This window comes from Pteropus medius, unplaced genomic scaffold (genome assembly GCF_902729225.1).
Source record: "Pteropus medius unplaced genomic scaffold, Ma_sr-lr_union100, whole genome shotgun sequence".
In the NCBI taxonomy this organism is placed as follows: domain Eukaryota; kingdom Metazoa; phylum Chordata; class Mammalia; order Chiroptera; family Pteropodidae; genus Pteropus; species Pteropus medius.
The window spans coordinates 10092566-10111775 of NW_024350926.1; the positions used below are offsets into that span (position 1 = coordinate 10092566).

Here is a 19210-nt window from a genome sequence, read left to right on the forward strand (position 1 = left end):
TCCTGTCCACCTGGGGTGTCACTCGACTTCAGTGCACACTCACTGGGCAAAAAAGCCGTGACAGAGCACGTTGCTCACATCAGGAGATGTGATACTTCTTCTCTGCTCTGCCCTAATCCGAACTCGCCTGGGACCTGGCTAGCTTGGCTGCCACCATTATAAAGGGACCTTGGTGATTAAAGAGCGTTTCGGGGTTAGGGAGCCCTGCGGTGGTCAAGCCCTAGACACAGCGTCACTTTAGGGCACTGAGGATGTTTCAACCTGCAGGGGGAAAAACTTGAAATGGAAAATCGCAACTATTTTCGAATACCTGAAAAATAGTGATGCACAAAAGGCGGACAGCCTAACTTCCGGAGGGCTGAGGGGACGAGGGCCAGCGGCGGACAGGAGAGGGATGCAGAGGGGTGCAGCCTGGGGCCCGAAGTGAGGGACGCTCGTCTGAAAGCGAGCGGTGCCCAATGAGCTTTCAGGAGATCGTCATGTTTCCTCAGGTGTAAGCTGTGTGTTTGCAAATGTCCTAGCAGATGCTGTCACTCTATTTTACAGTATAAAATGTGTTCTTCCATGTTATACATCCTATTGCGCAGCATTAAAACTTGAGGGTCTGATAATCTGCTCAGAAAGAAAAAATGGCTAACCAATTTTCAGTTCTTAGACATTTCTAAAGTGTACAGACCATGTAACCTAGACAAGCAGATGTGCCCCACCCCTGCCTGGGCCACAGCCCCAGGCGTCCCGGAGGAGGATGTCCTAAGGAGCAAAGATGCTGCCGTGGGACCCTGTCTCGCTGTGCCCAGCAGACCCACTGTAAGTGCCCTGCAGAAAGGGACCCCATCGCAGCATCCCCCCGGAGTGGCCAGCTCACACACCCAACGGTGAGCGAGCCAGGGCCGGGACACTCTGCACACGAGCCTGGCCTGGCCGAGCATGTCCACGCACGCACCGTGTGACTCGGTTCCAACCTCAGGGCTATGCTCGAGACCTGGGGAACGTGGTCATTTATTTTCCTCATTGTCTGGCCTATAAATGCCTCTGGCCCAGTCATCCTCTCTCTCTCTCCTCTCTCTCTCCTCTCTCTCTTCTCTCTCTCTCACACACACACACACACACACATCTGTGCTCCTAGACTTTTATGTGAAACTCATAGTTATTCAAACAGAAAATAAAGTTAAGTTTAAAATCAATTCAGGCTATTTCTTCCTCAGTATGCCTACCGTTCTTCAGCTCCCTATGGACACTGTTGAATTCCTCAACGTTGTAAATATTTATTCTGTTAAAATATATCCATAATCAACCTAAAGAAAGAGGCCTTATGTGTTCAAAACGAGGCGGAGCGAATGATCACAGGCAGCACTGTATTCCTACCTGACGCTGAACAGTGCTGCTACCTCCGGAATTCAGAAGACTAAAATGAACCCATGCTTCACGCTCCGGATGCTAAACATTCTCAAATACTCCTTTCGCAGACATGGAGGTGAAGCAAATCAACAAGCGTGCCTCTGGCCAGGCCTTTGAGCTGATCCTGAAGCCGCCGTCCCCCATCTCAGAAGCCCCGCGAACCTTAGCATCCCCGAAGAAGAAAGACCTATCCCTGGAGGAGATCCAGAAAAAGCTGGAGGCCGCGGAGGAGAGGAGAAAGGTAACTGTCCATGGGTTGCTTTAAGTCTGTTTTTAATGACCGTCGATATACATTATAATTGTTTCAGGTGTATAACATAGTGATCCGACATTTACGTACCCTATGAAGGGATCGCTATGATAAGTCTAGTGCCCATCTGCCCCATCTTTAATTTTCCACAACCAGATGGCTAAGAACAGTGAAGGACAGTAAACACGAAGGGCACTCAGAAATCCCAGGGACTTTATACCTAGCGACAGAAGTTAGGTCTGAATGTATGTGTACCAACTACGTGACTATGGGAGTCCGTCCCATTGAGATGCTCTTAATCAACTCAAATGGAATTATTTTAGATAATTCATTTCTGCATTGTATTTTCCATTGACTTTATGAGGATATAGTTTTGGAATCATGTAGTCGCTAAGAATATGCTCCATGCACGATCTTATGCTTTGAATGGAAACTCTGCATTAATTTTTATTTTATTAAGATGTGTATAAAAAGTTAGCCAACACATTAAACACTTCTGTGCAGGACAGTTACAAAGAGAAGGAAGGTAGTCCTTCACCTAAAGACTGAATACAGGGAGTACAGGACAAACCACACGTGTGTGCATTTGTGCACGTACGTATGTATGTATGTATGCATGCCTATACGTGTACATACATACAGACATACACGGACACATGTAGCATCAGATAACAACATCCAAAGATCAGAAGTCCTCAAATTAAATTTGTTGAACCAGAAAATAATTTTTGTTTTAACATCCGTGGTTGAAAAATCTTCCTGCCATGTAACATATCAATCAGACTTTCAGATTTCAGTACGGTGAGGTTCTCCAAGCATTGAACAAGTACGTCTTTACATATATATTTATTGTATTTGACCGATTACTATTGTTATAGGTGAGGATTTTAAAAGGAGGAAACTGAGCTACTAATCCAAGTATAAGAGGTTGCTTTAAAAATATTTATTAGCTTTTTTTGTTGTTACGTATAGCTTTCTTCTCCTAGTAAAGCTAAATTCACAGAAATCCACAATTTGTATCTGCAAATGTTTAGCGTTACTATGTATTCAGAGTTACAGTCCATTAAGACTTTGTTGCCAACAGATGTAAATAACTAACTACGACAGTAGAGAGCATGTTGCACCTAAGGCAGTTTAAGTCCACACCCAAGAATTGGCATCTTATAGGGCTTATGTATAGATTATAGGTTGACATGTAGGGAGATGCTGTGACTTGATTAGAATACAAATTCAGTGACTGAGTTGAAATTGAAACAGATGAAAATTCAATATCACAGTTCAGGATATTGCTGGTGTTTCTAGGTAATATATTTAATTCGAAGGAAATTATTAAAAGAAAAAGAACGCAGAGATGATCAAAATCAACTGGGTGTTTTCACGAACTCCCCTGAGTCAACCACTTAATGGTTCCGGTAAAACTCCTGCCCCCTGACAACAGTAAATTATCAGCAAGTATACATTTTTTACAATCGAACGAGAAATTGGCAGGGATAAAGACGAGAATGACAAATTCAATAGTGTACGGGCTAAATCATTGCTCTAATGGCTATCGTAACACTAAACATCTGCAGATAGAAATCGTGGATACCCATAATTCTGCTCGTCTGAGATGCGTTTCCCCTGCTGGGGCTAAGAACACGTGGACTCCCTTTTGGGGCGTTACTCCTCACACCTCTCGTCCCAGGTGTCTTACCCACCCCCTCGGCAGGTCAGGGGTGATCATGTGAGCCAAGCCGGCCAGTCCAAGTGCTGCCTCCCCTCAGCCGCAATGACTGGCTGGGGATTGGGCATGGGATCCGGGACAGGCCACTGAGACTCAGGCCTAACAGGGCTCTCGTTAGAACTATGAAGAGAGAGAAGCTCCCTTTCTGCTGGATTTGCTGATTTGTGAGCAAAAGGATTTGGGATGGCTGTTTGAAATGAAACTTTCTTAGTATCAAAACCAATTAGATGCAGGATTCGATAATAGATATCAAAGAAAGTTTCCTGACAGTATCGCTTGATCTCCTGAATCCAGCTGTTTTCGAAGCTGCAACCTACACTTTTTAGTCACATACCCCTTTTTGGTTTTGGCTGCTTGACTTGGGCTTGGTTACGTGCATGCCCTCACTGAGATTATTACTGAGATACATGCTCTTGCTGAAGGCTCTTTATGAGAATTAACGGTTCTCCAAATGAGGGCTAATTAAGTCGGTACAGCCCAATAGAATAAAATCAATTAATGATTTTTTAAGTTGGCACTTTCTGTTAATTAGTTTACATTTTCTTCTAATTAGAACCATTTTACTGCTTGATGTGAACGGCAGCATCTTGTCAGAGAAACGTCTGCTTGAAAAGCTGGGCGACTGAAAAAAACAGCATTAGGTGAATAGAGAAGGCACGAAACTGTGCTAGGCTCGGAGAACGCCTGGAACTGGGCATGCCCCCCGAGTGAGAACGCAGAGCGTGCCCCCCGGGGCAGCGGCCAGCCCAGCAGTGTGAACCAGTGGGTCTGGGGCAGAGTGGGCCAGGAGGGGGGAAAGACTGTCCAGGGCCTCGGATGCCCAGTGAGACGCTCGAGTTCCATCTTGAGAGGAACGAGGGGTCACTAGACGCTTTTGAAGATGCACAGGACAGCCTCGCCTGGGGTCATTGTCGTGGCCCCGGTCCATTTCTTTTCCCACACATTACAGGTTTTTAAAGATTCTGCCTACCAAACATATGACATTTAAAGAAGCATTAGTAAATTCCTTTTGTCACGGTTATAATCAAAGAAACTTGTAACTGCCAATGAATACTTCTCATTATAAAGTAGTAAGCACTTTCTCACTAAATCGACATAATTCTAACTCGAAGTAAGTATAAAAATAGATGTAGACACAGAAATCGTGAAATACAATTCCTGATAGGGCTTTTAAAGCATAAAAAGCGTGTGACACCCCCGCCCCCAACCACCAATTAGTGCCCCTGATCGCCTGCTTCCGGGGACCACTGGCCTGGGCTGTGCTACAGGATCCTCTGTGTTGCAGGGGGGCTGCCACGGAGGCACCTCTCTGTGGGCCTGAACCCCCTTGTATTAAGGTTTGGGCAGTCTCCCCAGGTCCTCATTCCATCTGCCACAGTACTGCCATGCTGACCATCTGCTCACTGTTGGACAGTCCTCCTTGAGGCTCCTTTGAACAGCTAGCGGAAGTTTATTATTTAAAAAATACATCCTTTTCTTGCTTTTTCTCCCTTCTTCGGTTAGATCTGAGAATCAGTGTTCCTCTCCATGAAACCGTATTATTTCATGATGTCAGCTCGAAGCTCATATTTTGAAACTGAAGTTTCCATATTGTAACTGACCTACATGGGTGAGATGATACAAACTCCTTAGTCATCCATCCATCCATCCATCCATCCATCCAACAAACGTGTATTTAGCAGAAGAGCTAAGCTACACGTACATCCTAGTGGCCCCGGGCAACCTCAGCTCACTCCTGCTGCTCTCATATTATTATTATTATTTCAATCTTATAAGGGTCCCAGTTGAACAGTAATTACACGGGCACCCCAAGCGGAGCACAGTGTTTCAGAGCATGTTTTAAAGCTCAGTGGTTAAGAATACATAGTTAAGAGAACGTCCATTATCAAATAGATGTAGACACAGAAATCATGAAATACAATAGCTGTGTGACCTTGAGCAAGTCACTGATCTACCCATCCGTAAAAAGAGACTAATAATAGGATCTATGTCACGCAGTTAGTGCAAGAATTTGAAGAGTCCCTTACTCTTCCAAGTTGCTCACTCTGCAAAGACACATAAAGAGCACTATTAGCTATTATTGCGTAAAAACACATCCGGTTCCTGACCTCTCAAATAGGATGGTCTAGCAAACTCATAATTGTACAAAGTTTCTCATTAATGCAGATATCAAAAGGGTACCATACAATAAATTTCATAAATATTTTGAAATGTTAAGAATATTATTTATCTAATTACAAGGAAAAATTGTTTGATAGGTAACAGATATAGAAATAGGTCAACCCAACTAAAAGTGGCTTGAAAAAAATAATATTATGAAAAAATGATAAAAACTTAAGGATTTTAAATGACATTGATAAAATCTCACACTAAAGTAGATTAACTTGAAAAGAATGCTACTCAAACCAGTCCAGCGACATACGTGGCGTCCTGACAATATTGGTACAATCAAACCCAAAGTCACTGAATCTCTGAAAGAAAGATGTGTTGCTTATTTTTAACAAAATCGCATCAAACTGGATTATTAGTCACCAGACTTGATAAGACTCACCTCTTCCATCTGGCGGCATCTCACGTAGATGGCGACTGAATCCAGGAAAAGTGGGGTGGTTTGTACATGCAGTAGCTTCTGGACTGGACCACCGAGCGCCGGGTTAGTCAACATTCAGGAAGCATTCTACTCCTTAGAGAATGTGACACACGGGCCACAGATGCCCCACGCGTGTCACCCCCTCTGTGAAGAGCCCCCCTGCCCAGTGGTTCTGTTCTGAGGACTTAACCACAGTAAACGCGGACACGTTTAGCAGAAGGGGTCATTCTGAAGGTCTCTGAATTTTCATTCTTTTAAATTTCTTACTATGATTCTGATGCTTCGACACAAGTGAATATTACACCCTTTTGTTTCACACAATTATATCCTGCTGTCACATTTTAATAAGACGTTGCTCGTGACTTTAACTAGGTTAATGTTTTTTCACTGTTAACAATAAAACCAATCCTTAGAGACATCATCTAACCTACTACTGTAAAAGCATGGAGATGCTCCAAGATCTAGTGTTTTATAAATGGTTCTCGACGGCAAATAATATATCCAAATGATGAGAAGGGACAAGAAAATAAAGGGGCAGAAAAATGTGTTTACTTCAGAAATAAATGGAAAACTAGCATTATCTAAAACGTAGTCTTAAATCTCATTTGCATACCTAACATGAGTTTTATACACCACTTAACTCAAATTTATCTTCCATTTAATTTGTATAGTAATTAAACTCTTATACTCAGTCATAGAAGAAATGATAATGAACCTCTTTGGAAAACGCTGAAGTGTTCCTCAATGTGTAATAACTCTTCCCCCGTCTCATCATTTTTCCCTTCGCCTGCCTCCGGGTACCGACTTCAGCGATACTGTGAGGAGGGTCAGGCCGAGCACAGGTGTTTGGCACGAGCGTGCCCGTTATCACCACGGGAGACGGAGAAGCTTCCTTAGTCTCCCGGGGCCTCACGCTCTCGTCTCTGGGGTCTACGCTTTCCCTTGACATTGCATTACATCAGCTGCTCGTTATCTCGCCCGGCTTTTCTACTTCCGTTTCCCAGTGACCTTCCACATTAGGTACATGTATCCGGAAATGTCCCTCCACAGCCAGATGCTTTTCCCCTGAACGATTTAACACCTTTCAGCAAACTCCAGCTCTCCATCCTCCCCGTCCGTCAGTGTGATCACGGCAGCTCCCTGCCAGTCGACCCGAGCAGGGAATAACGTAAGAACACCTCCCTCTCCCGCCGCTAAAACGAAGGCAGATGCTCACACTTCTCCGTACTTCTACTTTTTATTCGGCATCCTCATACTCACGTCATGTCACGTTTTTGTACGTTTTTTTCTGGACTTCATGCTTATGTTCTCATTGATAGAAATACTGGAATCAGAACCAGCTCTTTTCCATGCAGCTATGGCTGGGAGGTTAAGCTACACTCATGAGAGAATCAACTTCTGCCAGGAGTAGAAGGCAGAGCACCACGAGGAAGGACCGAAAGAAGGAGCCACAGATACTTTCTCCGTGAGGAATTCACTTCATGATCAGCTTCTCATCCAGGAGATGGTCATGGACTGGAGCTTTAAATACTCGAAACATACATAATCATTCGGCCCTGGCCACCGTGTTAGCCGAGACAACGGTGGCTGTAACAGTCCCTTCCGGGGGGTAAGATAAGGCACCACAGAAGTGAGCAAGCCCGAGAGTGTCGGATCTTTGTCATGTAGCAGTGGCCTCACGTGAGACCACTCTGGACTGCCTTCTGTTTCCATTTCACCCCATTAATTGCACTAATGAAATGCACTTGACACCTTGGCTGGGTAATCTCATCGAGCCCCAGCGGCTGCGAAAGTACCAACGCCATGAACTGGGGCATTTCACACTGAGCCAGACGCAGCTCCAGGAAATGCAACAGGCCCCCCCTTCTCCTCTGACGATGGGGCCTGCGGGAGTGTTTGTCCTCACAGACCTCGTGTGCCCCACCAAGGCGAGCAGCTTGAAAAGGCACGTGCTGCTACGTCAGCCTTTCACTGCCAAGGCCACGGGCTTCCCTTCTCGAACCTACTCCTCTGCCATCGAGGGGGTGGGGGGAAGCTATCTTTGGCTTTCAGAAAAGGTAATTAAGAATGCAAATATAAACATTGAGTTGCGACCTAATTTAACAAAGTGCCAGAGTCAATTCGAGCATCTGAAAATTAAGAATTATGCAGCTGCCGTGTGATAATGACCCACGGTAACTCTCCCTGTGAGTGGAAATGGCCGTGAACAGCCCGGCAGCTGGCATCTAGGGCCAGCGGGGCGCTGAGCAGGGAGAGAGGGCAGGCTGAGCAGGAGGCCCACTCAGCGGGCGCGTCAGGAAGGACTGACGGTCACCAACACGAGCACCCGAAGCCAAGAACTGTCAACAATCAAAGGGCCTTGACGACCTATCCTGCACTCGTGAGGTAGCCACGATGTCGCACTGAGTTTACCTGTACCAGCAGGTATAACTGCCGTCGCCTCCCGGTCACAGGTGTTTGGAGTTTTAGCTTCAATAATAAAGGCCACCGTTTTCTCAGTGCTAACTTCCCCCTGTTGGACACTGCTCAGTACCTTGCCTTTCAGTAGTCCTGGCAGCAGAAAACAAGCGAAATCAACGAAGGACGCTCGCCAGCGGTCCCACCTAGTGGTGGCAGGATGACCCAGCCAATTTCTTGTGGAAAGGCTCCACGTTTCCTCATTGTTTTTCATACTGGTTTTCTGGCTGGCTTTAACCAAGCGAGAACGTGACGGGTCCTCTAAAGATGTGAATGAAACCATCATGGGGTTAAGACTGGAAGTGGGGCCGGTTCCCAGAATTCTATCTGATCTCCAGTGAGTCACTAAACATGTTCCTGACAAACCAGGAGGAATCTCAGGGCCGGACGCCCCTCATGCCTTCATGGTCCCCGCGTTTTATGCGTGGTGAGCCTCCCTCAGCAGAAGGACACCAAGGCTGTCCGATTTCACCATCCCCGCAGAATTTTATCTGAAGACAAGTTTCTTCCCCCGTCAGACTTCACATTGCTCATACATCAAGAGTTTTCCATAAGACGCCACAACCACTACCGTCGATGGAAATGTTTTCCTGTGAATAATTTTCATGGTGATCAGTACATAACAGTCGATGGAGTCTATTTTTTATTTCAAATACTCACATTTGCCCCTGTGAAGGCTCATCTCAGAGGACCAGCAGGTCCCAAGGAATCGCCCAGAAACAATGAGTGGGTAATAATTTGTCTCAAATCTGGATAGCTCACTATTGGTAAGACTTCCCTGAGCAGCGTAATTATGTAGGCGAAAATGAATGTGGAAAGAACTTATCACATCTGGGGTCACCAACACAGCTAAGACCTGACAGCGAAGCCCGCGCCAGTGTGTTTTTTAAGAAGCAAGACTGCGCATCGCCTGCATCATCAACGCTAGGGATGCTTAGCAAGAGGTACATTCTCATCAAAGAGCCACAGAACCAGAACCCCCGGAGGTGGGTACCAGGCCCCTGCGTTTTTACCAAGTGCCTGGTGACCGTTCACTTGCCTGTGCAAAACCACACGAAGCGCCTCCTGTTCCATGACTCGCCATGCACAAAATGGGGCGGGGGGGGGCAGTGTGGGAGTGAGGGGCATCCGGCTCTGATGACCCAGGTGACCTCGGAATACTAAAGGAAGGACATTCTGTTGTCTGTGGCCGTGTGGACATTAAGTCTGCCCTGTAGGCAAAGCTCCAAAGAGAATCGGGCACGCAGATAAAAGGGGGCGAGGGAGATGAGCGTGGGATAAAGCGAGAAAGTGAACTCGGCGGTTCGACTGGCAGAAGCTGAAAAACTCACTGCGGAACCCGGACAGCAGCGGATCAAAAAACACCGGGGCAGGAAAAAGACCAGAACTTGCCCAATCTTCCCATTTTCCTCAGGCTTCAATGGATGTTGCTACCCAGTGATTAATGACATACAGCACCCCCTGTTGCATAATAAATGCTTAGCAGCAACTTATTAAAATCAGGAACAAAAGCTCTTCGGTGGGAGTTAAATGTTTCTTCCTCTAAGAGAGCCTGTCCAGAAACACACAGCTAAAAACCCAGCTAACCGCCTTCCCCAACTGGCCACAGTCTACGGAAAACACGGAGCCGCGGGGGTGAGCGGGATGAGCGGGGTGAGCGCAGACGGAGGCACCGGGCGCCCCGGCCCGGACACCGCGCTGTCCACGCGCAAAGGCGGGTCTGCGGCCTCGGCGGGCCGGGCCCCTCGCCGTGTGCACCTGGGCGGCGGTGAGCCGTGTGCACCTGGGCCGTTGTGAGCCGTGTGCACCTGGGCCGTTGTGAGCCGGCCTCTTTCTCTCCCCCAGTGCCAGGAGGCGCAGGTGCTGCGGCAGCTGGCGGAGAAGCGGGAGCACGAGCGGGAGGTCCTGCAGAAGGCCCTGGAGGAGAACAACAACTTCAGCAAAATGGCGGAGGAGAAGCTGATCCTGAAAATGGAACAAATCAAGGAAAACCGTGAGGCCAATCTAGCTGCCATCATCGAACGCCTGCAGGAGAAGGTAAGCGCGGCAGAGCCGGGGCAGAGGCGTTCGGGGTGCCCCCGGGGCGGGGGCGAAGGCGGCCGCGGAGGGCAGGGGCCCCGCATGGGGCAGGATCCCCCAGCAGCAAAGCGGGGCTGCGACAGGGGACAGGGAGGTCTGTCGGAGTTTCCGGTGGCCAAGGGTCTGGGAGGCGGATCCCTGCTTCTGGAAGGCATAAGAGGCGGCCGTAGAACCGGCAGAACCAGTTCCTCGCGAATACGAAATTAGAATCAGTAACTAGTTCGCAGGCGAGTGGATGATGCGTAACCTGTAATGGACGCGGCACACCACGGACGGCGCCGTGAGGCTGGGAAGCACAGCTGTCGCAGGGGCCGGAATGCGCGTGAACGGAGGGAGGCCGTGCCTCCACGCGGGCCCCGCTGCAAGGACATCGCGGGGAACCAAAACCGGGGCGACCGGGCCTCACCCCGCCCCGCGGTGCCCTGCGCCCTCCTCCTCCCGCCCTGCACTGAGCTCCCTCCCGCAGTCGGGGCGAGCAGCGCGGGCCCAGCCGAAAACGCTCGTGGCTCTAAGCACTCCATCCGCCACCCCACAAAAACTTCCCTTTGAAAATGGGCGGTCCAGCGACGGGCGGTCCAGCTCGCCCATTGCCAGCACTCAGACCATCGAGAAAGAGGGCCTTGGAAGAAGATACCTCGGTCCTTCTCTGGGCGGTCACCCCCACCCTGCCCCAGGGCCGAGTGCTATTCGTGTCAGGCCCTGGAGATGCGGGGAGGTAGGGACCGCTGGTCACTCGAGCTCCCAGAGGCTGGACAAGGCCGGCTTCCTGCTACCAAGTGTTCCTTGGGAAGCTTCACGCCGTCTGTCAGACCTGGCTCATTGCATCTAAGGATCAGGCAGGCTTAGCCTGACGACTCCTTATTCTTACCTCTACTCTCTACTACAAATGTCGGCCAGAACCAAAGGAGATCAGACACAAAACCTGAAAAAACATACCCCGATTTCATGAGGTTTTCTGGGAGGTGACCTGTGCAGTAAGGAACTCTGGAGACCTTTGCTGGGATGGGCGGCTGGGCTCGGACACAGGACGGCGAGGCTCCCAGAGGTGTGGACAAGAGCCGGAATAGCCGAGGAACGCCCTGGTCAAACGCTTAAAGCTGAGACTTAACTCACTTCCACAAGCTGGTGCGTGCAGACTCTCAGAACCGTCGCCATGCTTCACCTAAGTGGGTCAGGTCAGGGTTTGGAAGAAGCACAGAACCCGGCTCCCGGCAGGTGACATATGGCGGCACCACAGCGAGTGCCTGGCCAAGATGCAGGACAGCGAAGCTCCACTGGCTAAAATGTGCACCCCCGACCGCGAGCCAGGCATCCTTTGTGTGCCTTCAGTTCCCACGTCCCCACAGCCGAGGAGACTCCCGCGGACAGGGCTGGTACCATGGACAGCAGAGCCCTGCTGTGGGTTCTGCTCAGGATGACTGTGACTTGAATCCCGCGTCCTCGGCCCTGAAAAAATCACATGGCGTTGCTGGGAATGGGGCACATTGGCCTCCAGCGGGATTCTCAGTGAGACCAGTGCAAGTCTTCATCATTGGCAGTTCAGGGGCATTAATGGTTCTGAAATTACATAGACACAAGCCAGCGGCATAGCCCTCATGCTTTTAATTATAAAATAGTTCATGAAATTGGCGTATTTTAACTAGTATTTCCAGAAGTGTTGGATTTTAATAGGCAACTTATTTCTCTCTGTGTATTTATCGTCACCCACCCCCTGCCCAGCTCCTTTCTGCACCCTTCCTCTCTCACCTAGATTTTCCCTCCTTCCACACACAGACATGCACGCACGCACGCATGCAGTTTGTCCAGGAAATAATCAGCCTACAGAGCGTCTGACATTCCTGACATCAGCTGCAGGATCCCCAGGGCTCGGACCCAGGCATCCATATTTTTTTTTAAACTCTCTAGACGATTCCGGTATTCAGCCGAGCACTCTCCCTGGCGCTCCACAGCTAAAGAGATGCCTTTCAAACCAATAAGATCTCTGACCAGTGTCAGCCAGGATCTGTTATCTTTTCGATCAAGTGGAGATACTCCTTAGGGAATACCAAATTTACTTCCAGTCGATGTGCTTTAAATATGTTGTAGATTTGGTACAATTCTGAGTTTACATAGTGTCTATATGTGTAATAGAGCTACCTTGCTTTTCCCTAAAATAAGACAAATGACTAATAACTAGCCTTTTGTTTGAACGAAATTACTACAGTGAAATTTAGAAATTAAAAAGAGGATCAGTAATAACGGTAATGCTGAAAATGCATGAAACCGCCAATCTAACATAAACTATTCTGGAATCTGCCAGATCAAAAAATGATCACTGCTGAAATGATACCTATTAATGAATTAATCTCTTTTGAGTATTTACCGAGTCCCCGTGACGTGCTCAGAAACAGGGGATGTAAAAGCAAAAAGTATTTCATAACCATCTCTTTCCCACCACAGACGGTATAAAATCCAGCAATAAATATCACAGCGCCAAAAATTACGGAATAAGACAGCATGAGATGTGGGTCAGTACGGACAGCAAATCCAGTAGCAATTCATCCACGTCGGGGCTGACACGCTCAGCGCCACCACTGTGGCAGCCCTCACAGCCCCGTCAATCAGCCAAGAGATGTGGTGCAGCCCCGCGTAAGCTCGCGTGACCATCTCCCTGCCATCCGACCCTCAGTCCATCTTCTCAATTAAGAGGACTGAGCATGTGCGCAGCGCGTACCCTCCCTCGTCACTGGTACCCATGATGGTGCTTTCGATGCCACTCGCTGATGGATCCCAGAAACCTCTCGGAGTCCCGGCCACATTAGCTCAAAGCCTTCAGGTGAAACCGAAAGTCTCGACCAAAAGCAATCCCACCCGCACTTAAGAATCTACTGGAGAGCTCCTTAAAATGAGAGAGGCTAGTGTGATTGTCTGTGGTAAGACCCAGCAATCAGCGTTATTTTTAAAGCTTACCAGTAGGCACTAATCTTTAGCCGGAGTTGAGAACACTGAGCTAAAAGCTTTTTAAATAGGCTTTGTTATGCTTTTAAATATTTTTGATCTTTGTTCCAGGAAAGTGCTCCTTCTTCATTCGAAGAATGTTAACTATATATATATATATACACACACATATATATATATTTTTAATTCCCGTTCCCATAGCACCATATCTCAACACTCCAGCTTATTATATAGGAAACATTCAAATGTGGGGAACGGATGCCTGTGCCACCAAGACCTGCATTAGGCTGATCTATTTATGTCACTCGCTGCGAGTGACCCATAACCCACTGGAGGACTGAGACTCTGGTGACGTTAAGTGTCCTTGTTCTTGGAATAGCGTAAGAAGTGGAAACGAGAGATGGGGAGAGGACACCTGTTCTCGCCGTGTGGGAGGGCGGGGCCGCTTGTTTCCTCCGCTGGAGCGCCAACCGCACAGTGTCCGGCCTGAAGTTCACCACCTGCCCCCCAGGAACCCCGAGGGAGAGCAGCGGTCTCAGCAGACCCAACCAGGAACTGTAATGAGGAGCTAATTTTGAAAACTCGGTGAAAGCGGGTATAATCATTTTAACAATAATACATACATCCATGAAACATATAACTTTAATGTTAAATGTGCATTCGATTTACAATCTTTTGATGTAGGCCAGGGCTTTTTTACAGAAATGGATCAGTAAGCTAGAGTTTTTTTTCCTTGCATGAGCCACACCTTTATCACATTAACTATGATTTACAGTTTCGATCTCTTTAAAATGGAGTGAGGACTAAAGACATCTGCAAAATAATCCGACGTAGAATTTTTACAACTTTTCCCTAACTTTTATCGTCAGTTCACCCACTAGCTAACAAAACTTCACTTTCACAAGTATTTCCAAAGCTTTCTCTCCATCCTCGCAGTTCTTCATACCGTAATATTCAATTAAATTACATAGATTTTCAAATGCAGCGAGCCGAACAGGCCTGGAAGTCTCGTCGACTGTGATCAAGCACAAGGCTCCACCAGAGAGAGGACGAGGAGGTGGAAACACGAGGCGTGAGCGATCCACACGCAGAAGACTTGGACCGTGAGATGGACGGAGGGCGTGGAGAGCGCCAGTTAACCCAGCAGCTCGTCTCCGAGGGCTTCCCCTGAACCCCGCCGGATTCTCCACCTACTCCTGATCCAGTCCCATCTCGCTCTGATAAGTCGACCGCGTCATCCAAGAGTGTCCCGCTATAATGTTGTAACGAACGCGACGTGTTCAGGATGAGGGAAGCGAAGCCCGGCCGGCCTCGGCGACACCCTGACACCCTGACCTCCCACCCAGCACGCGCTGCAGCTCTGAAGTAAGAGACGTTGTTCCTTGCAGCCCATACTCCCACCTCCAGCAGCCGAGGAGAGGTCAGGGGAACGCTACAGCCATTGTTTTTGTGACGGTAGCATCGCCCAATTTAATATAGCTTTAAATGATAAAAAATAGATTTTGTCTTAAGGGAATAAGATTCTGTGATTCTTAAAAGGTAAGTTTGGTGCTGTATAACTCTTCAAGACATAGACTTCAACCATTATCAAGTTCCATCTGCTGTAACCGTTCGTCCTTCTCATCGGACTTGTTTTCCTGTCATTCTGATTCACGAATGCCACTTGGGGGCTTAAAACCACCTGTGCTCACAGCTCATCGCAGGGCAGGCATCTGGCGGGCACCATCACCTTTAACCCAAAGAACAACCCTGAAAGGAGATACCGTTACGATCCCCGGTTCATATGTAAGGAACCTGTTTAAATGCAAGCCGAAGTCCAAATCATGGATGGAACTGGCACGTCAGTACCCCAGGTCATCTAGCTCATACCCTTGTTTATATCTGATACTTAGGCAAAGAGTAAAAAAACGGCCTCACGCTTCTTGACATCTGGTATAGAAATATCTCTAATCACATTCTCTTAGAGAATCAGAATTTTTCCTAAAACCACCTTTAATCTATTTTTGCATATCAGGGGAATAGTTACATAAATGCCAAAACACTATTACACTTCCGTTATACCGATGGGAAGTAAAGGGTAAATGGCAGAGAACGTTGTAAATTTAGTTCTGCTTGGGCCTATCTAGCCCAGTGTGTCTCACCAGGCCTGGCAAATATTAGAAGCTCCACAACGAAGTGCATATTATCAAAGTATAGCCTAACCTTCCTGATGAGCTTTCTCAGAGTATTGTAACGGCTTCCTTAAACCTCTGGACTCAGAGTCTCCTGATCATTACGAAAGGTTTGCTGATAAAAACAGACGATGCTGGAAATGACGTGCCTCCTGCTCATCTGCTTTTTATTCCCCCCCGTGCTCCCACAGTCACATCACAATTGCATGAGTGTATATTTGATGAATGGACTGTAAAATTTTAAAATAACAGATTTACTAAAATACCTGAAAATAAACAATATTTTTCCTAGAAACTCAGAATTAATTTAAATTTCCTTTTATCTTATCACCTCAAGCTCACAGACCGTATTTGTTCTTTCCTATGGCAAAACCTATTTCTTTACAGCTAATTTTGAGTTTACTAAGAAAAGTGCTCCAAGTAGCCTAATAATACTAATTATGTTTCCTGTTATATTATAAACTTGAGTTTACATGAATCTTTAGACTTGAGGCTCTGGTTTTTTCCTACCATGGCAGTGGTCTGGGTTATTTCTCAATTTTCAGCAGAGCTTAGCTCTCACTCATCTTCTTTCTGCATGAGAAAAAGATTTTGCTGCATCTTTTCCCTTATAATAGCAGAACAAGGGAGAGTCGGCTGCATCCATGTCAGTCCTCCTGTGACAGCCCCGTGTGACAGGATCGCCCTGTGCCTGCCTTTTATCCCCCCTCTTCACGGCCTTTGAATATAAATGAAAAGCTCATTTAAACCGCTTAACTATGATTGCTTTTAAATTCTTTCTCTAGTCAACGTCCCGCTAACTCTAAGTCTGTATCTTTGAAGGAAGTTTAGCGTGGTATATGCCTTTTTCCTCCCAGAACCTACATTTGAGAAGACATTTTTTCACACAACTATAAAAATGTCTCCTCGCAGCAACACCGAGGCTGCACAGCTCTGGCTGAGTGTGGGATGTCAAGGCAAGCTCCCTGAATCCCAGCTCTGCCACTTAGCTACGTGATCTTGGGCTAATTCCTTAACCTTTCTGTGCCTTGGTTTCTCCATCTGTAAAATGGGAACAATAATAGAGCCTCTACCTTAGGGTTGTTGTGAAGATCAAGGAAATGACAGGTAAAATTTGTATTGATGCAGACCTGGTACATAGTAAGCGCCTAATAAATGCTCAGTATTATAAAGAACCCTGTAAACAGAGTATCCTTAAGAGTAATAGAATTTAATAAGATTTACCTTGTAGCTGGTCAAGGTCATTGCCCCTAAACCGAAGGAATCTGTGGAACCAGAAGAAATTTCTGGAGCCATGGGGGGGAAAATAATATGAGCAATATTCTACATAAAAAATAAAGACTCATAATAATTAGCATTTTAAATGTTCAGTTTAACAAACATTTAGCACCTGTGATATGCAAGCTAACGTGCTTATAATCATCCAGTGAAGGATGATGTACTGGAAACTACTGGTCCCTCAGGAAGTCGGTGCCCAAGCTGAGCTCGGAGCCTCAGTTCCTGGGGAAGCGAGCGTCCGCCGTGGCCGTGACACGCCGCGTGCAGACACTGCCTCACCCTGCAAGCGACGACGGCGAGAAGCACAGTGCTGGCCCTCGGGGACCTCGGACACGAGCGGCTGCTACCGCAGCAGGCGGACGGGAACGGAAACGCCCCCAGCGCGAGGTCGAACGACATCGGTGCCACCCGAAAGGAAAGATTCACGCAGGCGATCGCACAGAGAGCGCGACGACTTCAGTCTGCAGTCTCGTGAACGTCTCCACGGAGAAAGGGCCCACTGCCTCTGGGGCTTAAAGAGGAAGTCGCGACGAAGACAGAAGATGGGGAATCTCAGGCACTGAAAACTGCAAGAAGAGACTATTCCCTTAAGCTGACACCTCGGCAATGTGCCAGGGGCGGAGGTGGGACCAGGAACGTCACTGGGACTCACGTGTCATGGGCTTTGACTGACAGGTTGAGCATTGAGGAAGCGCAGTGGGTACCAGATCTGATGGGAGAATCACTTGGAAAGTTAGATAAATGTCTAACCACTGTGACGTACACCTGAAACTAATGTGTTATTGACTGTCAGCTGTAATCGAAAAATAAAATAAGATTTAAAATAATTTTAAAAAATAAACATATATAAACTTTAAAAAAATTTTTTAATTAAAAAAGGAAGTTTAGGAAGCATACGGTAAGTCTTCATCCTGCATCTAATGCTCCCAGAGTGACCACCGGCAGTTAGAAAGCCCTCGAAATAGTAGGGAAAAGGAAAAGTGTTGAAAATGAGAGAGAAGACAATATTATGTTTTATTGCCAGTCTCTGATTTATACAGTGGTCACAACATTCAAAATTCTCTTAATCGTATGACCTTTTGATCACAGTTTCAATCGAATTCATTTTTTTTTTTAAAGATACTATTAGGCTTGTAAGATCTCTGTAATATGCCCCTGACTGGGTCCCACATTTTCTTATCTTGGGAAATGAGAAAATGTCGTCAAGGTACGTATCAAACGGGCTACTTCCTGTCCGGGCACCGTCTGCAGAGCAGTGGGCGGGCCCTGCTGGGTCCCGGTGGGCCGGGCCGGGCGGCAGGGCGCTGTGACCTCTCTGTCCCCTGGGTGTTTTTCAGGAGAGGCACGCGGCAGAGGTGCGCAGGAACAAGGAGCTGCAGGTGGAGCTGTCCGGCTGAGGCTGCAGGTACGGCGCCCCACCTGATCGATGCCCGCCTGTGTTATGACGGGTCACGCGATATCGGTATGGGAAATGTATGACATGGTTTAAAAAGAACTCACTATTTAAAAAAAAAAAAAAAAAACGGAATCAAAAATAAAAAAAAATCAATGCGGTCTCTTTGCAGAATGTTTTGCTTGATGTTTAAAAAATACCTTGGATCTTATTTTGTAAATACTTACATTTTTGTTAAAAAATACAAGTATTGCATTATGCAAGTTATTTCATAATCTTACCTGTCCTGTAACAGGCTTTCGACGTCATGTCTCTCCACCCGAATGAGTTTGCTAGGTCTGTTCCTTTCCGAGCTCCCCACGTCTGACCTTCCCTGCCCTTCCATCCCATCAGAAAACGAGGTCAGTAGACAGTCTATGGTGCTAGAAACCCACCATTGCCTGATGACCTAGACGGCTCTATCACCTCTGAACTTGACTAAGACCATCCCTAGATCACAGGTGTTAGGACTCACCCCGACCTCCACATTTGTTCGCTCGTAATCTACTTACTGCCTAGAAGGGACAAAACGGGGCTAAGAAAAACCACCAACCACAGCAGTGACTTCTGCTTCTCCTGGGTTATGTGCCACAAATGTGCCTGGCTTCAGACAGGGATGGACGAGGGCAGATGGGCGATCAGTCTGGGTAGAAGCAAAAACCGAACCTTTTAAAGTGCTACCTTTGAAACGGTCCAAGCAGCCGTGAAAACGCTTTGTGAAGTGAGCTTAATTCTCTAGTTTATTTTGATGGAATGAATTAACTAATGTGTCAGGTGGCTTATTTGTGGGTGCCATGGTTGATGATGTTCCTTTTAAGCTCTTACCTGTAGTACAAGTACATGATTCTACTGAACCCTTTTTCACTTGGAAACTGTGAGCTGGTTGTCGCATTCA

The 19210-nt window shown here is 47.2% G+C and overlaps 1 protein-coding gene across 1 annotated transcript in view; it reads left to right on the plus strand.

Moving 5' to 3' along the window:
• Positions 1–18386, plus strand: part of STMN2 (stathmin 2) — a 36928-nt gene extending 18542 nt beyond the window's left edge. Inside the window, exons 3-5 of the mRNA XM_039841923.1 lie at positions 1467–1639; positions 10264–10455; positions 18221–18386. Coding sequence (XP_039697857.1) covers positions 1467–1639; positions 10264–10455; positions 18221–18280 — 425 coding nt within the window. The 3' untranslated portion in view covers positions 18281–18386. The remainder of the gene's footprint in view (positions 1–1466; positions 1640–10263; positions 10456–18220) is intronic.
• The last annotated feature ends 824 nt before the right edge of the window (positions 18387–19210 follow it).